A 10,800-nucleotide genomic window follows, 5' to 3' on the forward strand; every position below is an offset into this window, starting at 1 on the left:
GTGTACAAGTGCATGGTACCATTTTTGCATTGATGTTTTTCAGCAGATTATCTTGGGTGATGTAATGAATGGAAAGTTGTACTGATCATGTATTTTTCAAGCTATGTTATGTTATTATTGTGAGGCGAATGAGCCTTTTCAAACAAAGAGCCGCAAAATATTGAAAATTGTAGTAGAACTTTTTATTTTTTAGTGATGAGTTATGGTATTTTATTAAGAAGATAGACTTCTTGTTGCACACAAAAAATGGACACAAATTAGCCTAAAAAATTAGCAAAAAATTTTATGTAAAAGAAAGTTTTTAAGTCTACAGACACAAGACCTATAGTATACAAGTTCTAATCATCAATGTTAACATTTTATCAGGTGCTTTGAACAGAACGTCAGAATTGAAGAACCTAGAAGCTTTGCAACTAGAATTTTATAGAGCATTTTCAAAATATCATGATAAAGTTTGATCATGAAGGAAAAATTATCTGATATGAATTGCAATCCTTTCTACAAGAAGGTGAATTTGGTGGTCTAATTACACATTTGACAAGGAATGCCAAAGGGAAGGAAAGCCAACCAAATCCATATCTAAGTTTAAACTTCCTGAATCTTGAAAGAGAGCCAAATAAAAGGAAAAGCTCAACAAATCTATTGCTAAATTTAAACTTCCTAAATTTAAATTTCCATCCACATCACTCTATTGCATTCATCTAAAGCTGCCTTGTTCAAATATGCAAATACATAGACACAAAAATATAAAAATTTAGCAATAGATTTGTTGAAATACACATTGGCTCACAAAAATATTTCTAGGAAAATATACATCCAAATCCCCCTCCAACCATGGACTGCTAACAAACGAAACACCTTCAACATAAAAAATCAGCATCAAGAACCAAAATTCAACTAAGTTCTTTACTTTCTTCTTTGTGATTTAATACAATCAAGACTCTCTAACACTGTTCGCATCCTGGGCTGCATCTTTGGATCAAGTTCAATGCAATTTAGTGCAATATGAAATGCTGCAACAACTTGCTTCTTTGCATACACTTCAGGCAGCATTTCTGGATCTATAACCTTGTTGCCATGAACATATTTTCAGGGGCTGAGCTCATGGGATTCATAACTATGACTATGACCCAGATATACAAACTTGTCATCTGCAAAGGCAAAACCATTCAATCTTCTTCCTGAAATAACAGACACAACTAAATTAAGGAAAAGGTTACAAGGAAAAATGAGTCTAAATAATATAGTATATATGTAGAAGTGTAAAAATATACCAAAAGCATGGAAACCATCCTGATCTCCCAAGATGGCATTGCTTTGCCCAGAAACTGAAAACTTCCTACATGACCTTTATTTTAACCCCTTGTTGGGAACTTCCAAACCTTGTGGCTTCAAACAGAAAGCAAACATGGGTAGCTTTTCAATTGGTGCAGCCTTTTCCTGGAATCCATTAGGGATGTTGGTATTTTGTTTTTGTTCAAAGCTAGCTCCCACTCATTCACTTGTTGTTGATACCTTTCCCACAGCGGTGGCTGAATAAAGCACAATAAAATGAGCCCTGAGATACATTTAAATATAAATACAAACAAACAAGCAGATTAAATATACATAAATCTATCAAAATATCTATAAATAAACACACACACAAGCAAAATAAACAGGAGTTGCATGAATTTCATGTCCCAAAAAAAGGAATTAACAAAAGCAGATGACTCCCCCCAAATTGACAATATATATCAGCACTGAATTTTGTAAAATCCAAACATAATTTACATATGTGAAAACCAGACCACAAGGCAACATCATGATAAGAAACAAAAAGTAAGTTAAATTATTTCTTTTTCATATTGCACATCAATTCAAATCCAGAAAATATATTCCTTCCATTAGTAGATGTCCAAATCAAATTCCTCTCTTATTCTTCCAGAAAACTTCACTCTCATCTCACATAACACGTGCCCCTCAGTTTCCAAGAGTGTTTTAAAACTCCGAACAATATTACTTCATATCATTTTAATTCCAAAGATTTCCCTTCTTTACCACTGATCTTAGTGGTAATTCAGCTTTTACGATTTTTTTTTTCTCAAACTTGTAATAGTGGCTTTGTTTACAACTAATCTAAAATTCGTATTAGCGTCTTTGTAAAAATTAAAAAAAATTAAGATTGCTTCAGCAGAAGCTGAATCCTTTAATAACTCAAGTGCACTCTCTTCATAGGGGATTACATCCACTAAGGTAGCTTACATCATAGTGCTGAACATAATATCAAGAACAATAGAAAAGTGATTCAAAAGATACCTAAAGATGTCAGATTAAAGGCATTCCCTTCCTCTCCCTTTTTTGCCAACAATGCTCATAAATGGTTTGATTAGATCCATGGGGCCAACTCCATCCATAAGGTCTTCTATTTCTTCAAATGCGAACTAATCACACTGTTGAGTATATGCAACCTTCTCAAACATGTCCATTGTCCTTTCAAACATCTCCTCAGAGATCTTTCCCAAGTCACAGTCGTTAATTTCAGAGGAGCTTGGATTGCTCAAAACCCACTCCCAAAAAAAAAATTTGCAAATATATCACAGCAAGAACTCAAGCTAGCCAAAATGGTAATTTTATGAAAGTTACAAACAAGAAATCTAATTATCACAGCAAGAAAAAACTAGAATTAAATCATCCAAATATCTCACAGAAAACAAACCAAAATAATATCAAATACAGAGGGATTTGGTGAGAAACCTGAAAAAAATCGGAGCCTTGAAAAGATGGGTGGTAGAATCGGTGGTCCTTGGCGGCGAAGAAGTGGGTGGGGATGGGAATGGTGGAGCATGTGGTAGTGGTTGGAGTTTCTGAGAAGAACAAAGAATGAGGATGAGAGAGGCGTTGATGGGGTTTTAAAGAGAGAGAGTATTTTCTTCCCGTCAGTACGAGGCCGTGATGCTCTTGCCAGTTTGAGGTTGCTGAGAAAAACACAGAGGTGGAGGAGGATGAGAGAGAATAGAGGCGTGTTTGAGGAGAGAGAGGAGAGAGTGCAGTGCCCATGACCATTACATATGTGTTTCTTTACTTGATTGACACTTGTCCCTGCAGCATTTACTATATCCACAATATTTTCATAACAAACTAGTCGATAACCGGTGCAATGCACGAATTAGTTAAACAAAAATTTTAAATTTTAAATTTGCGTAAAGTTATGATCACTTGAAAAAATAAGTTACAATTTAAGAGGAAAAGAAAAAAAAAATACTAACACCAATAATGTCAGGCATGCCATGTCTATTATCAATGGCATCCTTTCTTTAATGAAAATTAACGTTTTAATCATTTTTTTAATATAATATAACCCCTCCCATTGCTTAATTTGTTTGCAAAATCCTGAGTTTTTTCTTTCCATATAAAATGCAACCTAAAAACCCAAAAATAAGAAAATAAAAACTATAGAAGTTTTTATTTAGAAAACATTAATCTAGAGCAATAGGTTTTGGAAAAGATTTTTTTTTTTGTTTTTTTTTTTTTGTTTTTGAGAATTGGAAAAGCTAATTTAGTGTTATAAGCAATGGTTATAATATTTTAACACGTAAAAGAACAACAACAAAAAGGCGTATCAGATGAATAAATTGACTTTGTTAGAGAACGGAGACAAATAAATGCACTGGAAAGAATAGATTTCAGAATATATGAATGTAAAAAGAAGAAGAAGGATGTACCAGTTGAAAGACCATAGAGTTTTAATCGAGATAGAAGACGACCAATCTAAGAAGCACTCGGAATGCTCCTAATAATAGAAAAAAATATAAGAGAAAAATAAATTACCTCAAAAGAACAATGCATGACTATATCAATTGAAATTTGTCAAGACAATTTCATATATTGCAAAACATGAACCCAAAATTTAGATGTTAAAATTTCTAAAAAGCCAAAAGAAAGAGTAAAGAATTAGTGCCTAGAAATTATTGAAAAAAAAAAGCATATGACTACATAATAATAGAAGCAAAAATATAATATTGCAAAAATTGAATCAAAAAATTAAGTTGTTAAACTTCTTAAAGGCTTAAAAATTGTGCTTAAAAATTAATATTGCGCCATGAACTTCTTAAAGGCTTAAAAATTGTCTTTAAGCCTTTCAAAAAGTTATGATATTGCGCCATTGTTGAGAGACGGACCTGAATTTGAGAAGTGACTTGATGGGTTGTCGTGAAAAGATTTCAAAGGGGACATCTAAGGGAAACTTCACCATGCTTGTTTACCATGTAGTCGGTGCAGAAGCATAGAAATAACAACCCTAAAGTTCCTCAATAAAAAAATAAAAGATGCTTTGCGGTTTGGTGTGGCGACTGTGGTATTTAAGGAGTGAGCGTGAGTCTACCGTGTGGTAGTATTCAATTTAATTCTTAATAAACCCTAATAGTGATGTACTACCCAAAGAATTAGAGAATGAGGTAAGGAAGAGTCCAAAACAAAACAGAAAATTAAAAAATATAAATAAAAAATGAAGATGTGGAAAATTGTGGGAGTTTCAGATGCTTCGGTTTTATATATATATATATATATATAGATCATAGGTGGTTAATTGTTATTTATTTTTTTTTTTTTTTTTTTTTTTTTTTTTTTTTTTTTTTTTTTTGAGGACTATTTGGGCACATCTTTGGGCCTATTAAAATACTATCTCAAAAAATAAGATAGAATCCAAAAAATTCATTACTTTACATAAATTGACAAAAGTCAGCCCATAAAAATTGGTTAATTTTGGTCCCATGTTACCAGCCCAAACCCCATGAATGTTTGCATTGATAGCGCTAGCAACTTCAGCCCCAAAAGCCACATTAAAGTGGCCCATGCATTTGGCGAAATCAGCATATGGGGTTTTTTTTTGGGTTAAATTAAACCCCACAAAGTCAGCCAACACAGTTAATATGTGTGGGCTAAACCCGCACATGAGGAAAGCCTAAATAAGCCCCACATTATCAACGCCAAGGCCCATTCATTTGGGCAACAGAATCTCAAGACCACTTGATGAAATTTGTCAACTTGGGCCCACCAAAATTAGCTCCAGCCAACCAAGGCCCACAGCTGGGATAAAAGCCAAGATTAAATAAATTGCTACTTCATTATATGGACCAAGCCCATACAAAAGAAAATGAGACCATTGGGCCCATCTTTGATGTCATATGTAAGTAAAGAACTCATAAAGTAAAATTATATGACAAAATTTAGTTACAAAATTATTTGATATCTTTTTATTAGAAGTGAATTTTGACAAATCTACCATTAAATTATATCTTCATCTTATATTCTTCCCGCTTGCAAAATTTCTAAAAAATTAATAATTAATAGTTATCTCATCAATAAATTCTTTAAATTACAAGTTTTTGTACTTTCAAATTATGCATAAAATATGAACTTATAGATCATATAGTAAATAATATCCAATTGACACAAAATTTGACGTGTATTAAGATCGCAAAAAACATATAATTTAATGGTTAGATTTTCAAAATATGTAATAATTTTTTTTTAACCTGTAATAATATTTGTTTTATTAGGTAAGGTTGTAGCCTAATTTAATGGTTACATTTTCAAAATATGTAATAATATTTATTTTATTAGGTAAGGTTGAATTTTTAGGCTAAAACTAATTTTGTAACTAAACTTTGTCCATTTCTTTTAATTATGCTTGAATCACTTCAGGACCCATTGAATGATAGGAAAATCAATAACACCCACTGGGTATTAGCTTTCCTCATTATTGAGCAATATTCCTCCTTAAAAGCTACTTCCTTGCTCGTTGAAACTTTTTATTATTATTATAAAGTTTCAGCTTATAATATCCGTTTTTGATAATTGTGCTCTTTATTATCAGACCTAAACACCAATCGACTTTTGGTGTAGGCAAAAATTAAACCCCAGATCTTTTATTTAATCATTAGAAATTTTATCGGTTGAGTTAATTGGAATCTACTTGATCAATGAAACTTTGTTACACAGCAAATATAATTTTGAACAAAGTTTAGCTACAAAATTGGTTTTAGCAGTCTAAGTTTATATTTTATGCATAATTTGAAAGTACAAAAACTTGAAATTTAAACAATTTATTGATGAGATATCTATTGATCTTTAATTTTCTAGAAATTTTGCAAATATGAAGGACATAAGATTAAGATGTAATCCAATTGTGAATTTGTCAAATTTCACTTTCAATAAAAAGATATTGAGTAAGGTTGTAGCCTAAGGTTACAATCAATTTTGTACTTAAAAAATACAAGGAAACCCAAAACGTGAAAAAAAAGATTAAAATATCTCTAAAACCAGAAACCACATTACACACGTACATGGTTGCTCTTCAAGATAACAAAATAGAAAGACCACATCCTAAGCTTAATCTTTTAAGTTTATAGTATTCTAACATATTATATATTAAGGGTAAAACTTGGATACATAACTAATTACATTAAATTTTTCAATTAAATTCAAACAATTGGTTACATTGACCAATAAGATAAGAATAGTTTTATTTTTTCAAAAAATAATTAAATTCAAAATAATCAAATGTTTGAATTCAATAGGGTAATTTAATGTATGAAAAATGCTATGTCCACAACATTTTCACAACACTTTCATAATAAATCATAAATGACAAGTTGTTATTGGCTGTTATTGGTGGGTAAAAATATAATTTAAGTGATGAGTTCAAATGATAGCCAGTAACAACTTATCACCTTAAATTAATTTGATGATTTGTTGTGAAAATGTTACCAAAATATTGTAGATATAGAACTTCTCTTTAATGTATTGCACATAAGGTAATGTGTCTAAGTTACTCCCTTATAATTAAAACTTTACTTAGGTATTTTCAAGTGAAAATTATAAGGTGTTATCAGAACACAATGCCATTTCCTTTTACATTCATAGTGGATTCACCTTGAATCTGAAAAGAAAAGAATACCATGTCATGGATTCCAAAAACACCTAATAATTACTCCCAATAATTACTTTTATCTTCTCCTCATTTTGTATTAGATATGACAGTATTGTGCAAGATGGATGCATGCAAGGTTCCTACGGAATGAAGATTGATGTGCGGTTCCATGGATGGGCGCTAGTTGTTTTGTGTCCATGTTTTCATATGTTTTTTTCCAATTGCTTTTCATTCCATTGTGTTTGGATATCGCTTATTGTTGAAAACTAAAAACTAAAAACACTATAGCAAAATAGTTTTTAAATGTATGAATAATGTCGTGAGACCAATTTTTAATAAAAGTTGTGTTGAAAAAAGAGATTTGTGGGTTCTGTAAATAGTGACAAAACTCACTAGAAAAGTTTAAATTTTGCTGAAACACGCTTCTAAAAAAAAAAAAAAATGCAAATGTAGTGTTTTTCAGCACTATCCAAACAGATACTTAAGGTTTCTAATTTTTTTTTTTTAGAGAAAGGTAAAGTTTTCCAAACTTAGTACTAGTTAACTGCATAAACTAACGGTCTTTGCCTATGACTAGCTAAAAGAGAGAGTTAATTTGTGCCTTGTGGTGACTGACTTAAAAGTATAAAATTTGCTTTGTAATTGGTCTGAGTTTCCTTTTCATGATTATTATATCTCCTTCTTAACGGTGCTTTTGACGCAAGGGGGTCATGATTGTGTACGAAGTACCTTTCCAAAGTGCCCTTAGAAAATTTTTTGATAAATAAAGTGCCCTTAGAATATGAATGCAAGATTTATTTTACAAGATTTATTTCTTTTTTGGTTATGTTAAATACTATAATTTTCATTGGGTTGATGACCTGCAGTTTCTTTTGCTCTCTTCACAGAGTCCATTTCCCACAGAAGACAGAACAGAAGTGCCTCATTGGTCTTTGTTATTTGGAATTTGCATTTTGAATATATCATGAGAGTATATAGTTTCCTATTTCAGTTATACATGGAAAGAAAAAATTCTTTCAAAAATGAACTTCTTTTGGAGGGAAATAAATATTAATTAAATATAGGTGTCGAACCCAGTGCTTCAAATAATTAACAATTATATTGGTTTTTTTTTCCTTTGACGAGAACAAAGTTTAAACAAGCCTTACCTTCATCTAACCACATCAAACATGTCTTTCTCCCACTCACACCCCTACGATTTAAATGTAAATAAAATGCGTAAATTGTGCATGCAATTATAGACATAGTATGTAAGAGTATGGGAACAAATATTTACAGCTTTTGCATCAGATTTCATTTGTTAAAAACCCGGGGGGGGGGGGGGGGGGAGGGGGGGGGGGGAAGTAACTTTATGCTTTTCTTCATGCTAGACAGTAGACCAGTGGTGAAATCAAATCATCTTCCTTTCATTTGTTCATATTACAGAAATTGCTGTGAGGTAACAAAACACGGGGCAGATATTTCAGTTTGGATAACCTGAATCCTTTGAGATGACTTATATATATTGAAACAATAAATCCGACAAGGGGCATTACTCTGTTGTAAGGTAGACTCTGTACAAGATCCAAACTAATTTTTGTCAGAGAATGTACAGTGAACATAAGATTATATTACAAGCTGACTTTACTATTTGATTACTTTAGGGTATTAACGTTCAAATGATAGAAAATTATATTGGAATTCCACACATTCATCACCATACCAGTAAGAACCCATTGTACATATAGTTGCTTTAGCAACATGCCCTATTCAGTTAAGGGTTAAAAAACCCATAATACGGTTTCCCTTTTAGGCAAAGGAATTTGAAATATTCCACACAACCAAACTTTACTAAAACCCCCCAAAATTTTCCTGCTCTAATGGAGAAACACCACCCATATTTTCGCCTTTCATTCACTTGTCGAGTATCTTGAAGTCCAGTACTTCTCAATTTCCTCTGCTGTTCTTCCAGGAATTCTCCCAGCAATTAGAGTCCACCTAAGGATTTGCACTATTTTTCTCATAAGCTCGTTGAAACTTCAAAAAGTTACCAAGAAAAAAGTGTGGCAAAAAAACAAAGAAGATAGAAAAGCATGCCCACCTTTCACCAACCAGGTTAAACATCCTAGTGATAAGGGTTTCCTCATCTTCTGAGAATTCAAGCTTGGAATCTTGGCTATTACTTTCCCCTGCAACAAAGGGAGAAAAGTCATTAGTTTCTAAATATGTTTCAGAACTAAGATCCACTTATTTTAGTAATTAATCCCAGAGAGAGTTTCTTTCATGTTTAATCAAAAAGACCAATTCTTTTAGTGGTATATCTTTGAAATAGTGATCTGGGTCGGAAGCTAGGAAGACCTAGAAGGCAAAAGACACTTTCACAGAGAAAAAACTCAGCAAATAGAAAGCTGTAAAACCATGAGTAAGAATAATCTAGGTGTGTTATATTTTCAATTGTGTACCTACTGAATCCACAAAAAGTCATCATCAGAAAACTAATTAAAGTCACACACCACAGTTTAAGGTGAAAATCAACCGTCAAAGAATTAAAAAGAATTTAGCACCAATTTCAAACGGGTACCTCTAGAATCCACGGAAGACTCATCTGAAGTGTGATCCAAGTCAGCCATTTAGGAGTTGAAAATGTAAGACAAACTCAAAGAGTTACAATTCTTTCACTAGTGAAGCTATAAGAGGAAACAGAATAGAGTAAGGCCTGTTGAATTGAGAGTAGTCATTACGTAGTATTAATAGAAGAGGATAGATTCCAAGGAACATGGTCTTCATGGGTGGAGAAGAATGGGCGGTGAGAAAGAAAGTGAAAGAAGAATGGTAGTTGATAGAGAGGACTTTGGTCTACGTTGATAGGTAGTTGAACACTTCAATGTTGGTTGGTGTAGATTTTTGCAGATTGGCAAAGCTTAAGTGTTCGTACTCACACTCACACCTCTATACAAATTCTGTAGTAACGCATAAGAAAGTAGTCGAAAATACTACTTAATTTAGTAGTAATCAATTTAATCCATGTTATTTTTAACATGTCATTTTAAAGTTAATTTCCATTAATAAGTTAATGATAGAGATCAAATTAATTACAAAATAAAAATAACATGATTTCTACAAAAATGTAATAACCAAATTAATAATGATCTCAAATATAAAATCAAATAGTATTTTGCCAAAAAAATGAAATGACACAAAAAAGGGGTGTTGAGTATCATAACTAAACATCTATTAAGTTATGGGTTCTAATTAATTCAATTAGTAAAAATTTTTATGGTTAAATAAGAAATCTGAGATTCAATTCTTGCTTACACTAAAAACTGATTTGATGTCTTAGTTTAATAATAAATAACTATTATCAAGAGCGGACACTATAAATTGAAACTCTCTCAAAGAAAGAAAAAGCATCTATTAAATTATTTGTTGTGGAGTACAGTATTTGATCTTTTTATGATGGAATAAATCTGGGGTTATGATCCTATCTTGGATGGTATAATTAAGAAGAAAATGTAAGAATAAATCTTGGAATCAAAAGGCTTTGGAATCAGTACATCATCTTTGCCTGAGACCCTTACATAGCTGTGGGCCCTGCATAGGCTGCAATATCATGGTCAGGGTTTTGTCAATGCAACATGGATTGGTGTGAGTAATATACACACAAGTGGATCCTCCATGGAAAATGTTTGGTAAAGAATTAGGTTATCCTGGTTGTGTTTTAGCATTAATTTAGACGCTGCCAAATGAAGATACAAACATACCTTAAGAGACCATAGTTAGTGATGCCCATTAAAATATGCGAGACAGGTTCCATCCTGTCTCACTTTTATTTTATGTGGCCTTTTTCTTCTTTATTACTAATATTTTATTACCCTTTTCTTGCTATCATTATCCAATTCTCTCTCTCT

General features: G+C 32.0%; 1 protein-coding gene and 1 long non-coding RNA gene across 2 annotated transcripts; both read right to left on the reverse strand.

Moving 5' to 3' along the window:
* Positions 1-682: 682 nt before the first annotated feature.
* On the reverse strand, positions 683-2,996 carry LOC136070484 (uncharacterized). The gene is made up of 3 exons (XR_010631712.1): positions 2,737-2,996; positions 1,275-1,532; positions 683-1,181 (listed from the first exon to the last, which is right to left on the reverse strand). It is a non-coding gene; the product is annotated as an uncharacterized LOC136070484 (long non-coding RNA).
* A 5,564-nt stretch (positions 2,997-8,560) lies between these two features.
* On the reverse strand, positions 8,561-9,663 carry LOC111988432 (transcription factor CPC). Its single transcript, XM_024020227.2, has 3 exons — positions 9,474-9,663; positions 8,994-9,081; positions 8,561-8,890 (listed from the first exon to the last, which is right to left on the reverse strand). The coding sequence occupies exons 1-3, from the start codon at positions 9,520-9,522 to the stop codon at positions 8,803-8,805; spliced, it is 225 nt and encodes a 74-aa protein (XP_023875995.1). The 5' UTR covers positions 9,523-9,663; the 3' UTR covers positions 8,561-8,802.
* Positions 9,664-10,800: the final 1,137 nt, after the last annotated feature.

Source organism: Quercus suber, unplaced genomic scaffold (genome assembly GCF_002906115.3).
Source record: "Quercus suber isolate HL8 unplaced genomic scaffold, Cork oak 2.0 scaffold_237, whole genome shotgun sequence".
Taxonomy (NCBI): Eukaryota; Viridiplantae; Streptophyta; class Magnoliopsida; order Fagales; family Fagaceae; genus Quercus; species Quercus suber.

Bases quoted from the DNA above. Each gene is read 5' to 3' on its own strand.
- LOC111988432 (XM_024020227.2), bottom strand. From the start codon at position 9,522: ATGGCTGACTTGGATCACACTTCAGATGAGTCTTCCGTGGATTCTAGA. The intron at 9,082-9,473 runs GTACCCGTTTGA...CCTTTGTTGCAG, and splicing joins GTCTTCCGTGGATTCTAGAG to GGGAAAGTAATAGCCAAGAT. The intron at 8,891-8,993 runs GTGGGCATGCTT...GCAAATCCTTAG, and splicing joins TTTAACCTGGTTGGTGAAAG to GTGGACTCTAATTGCTGGGA.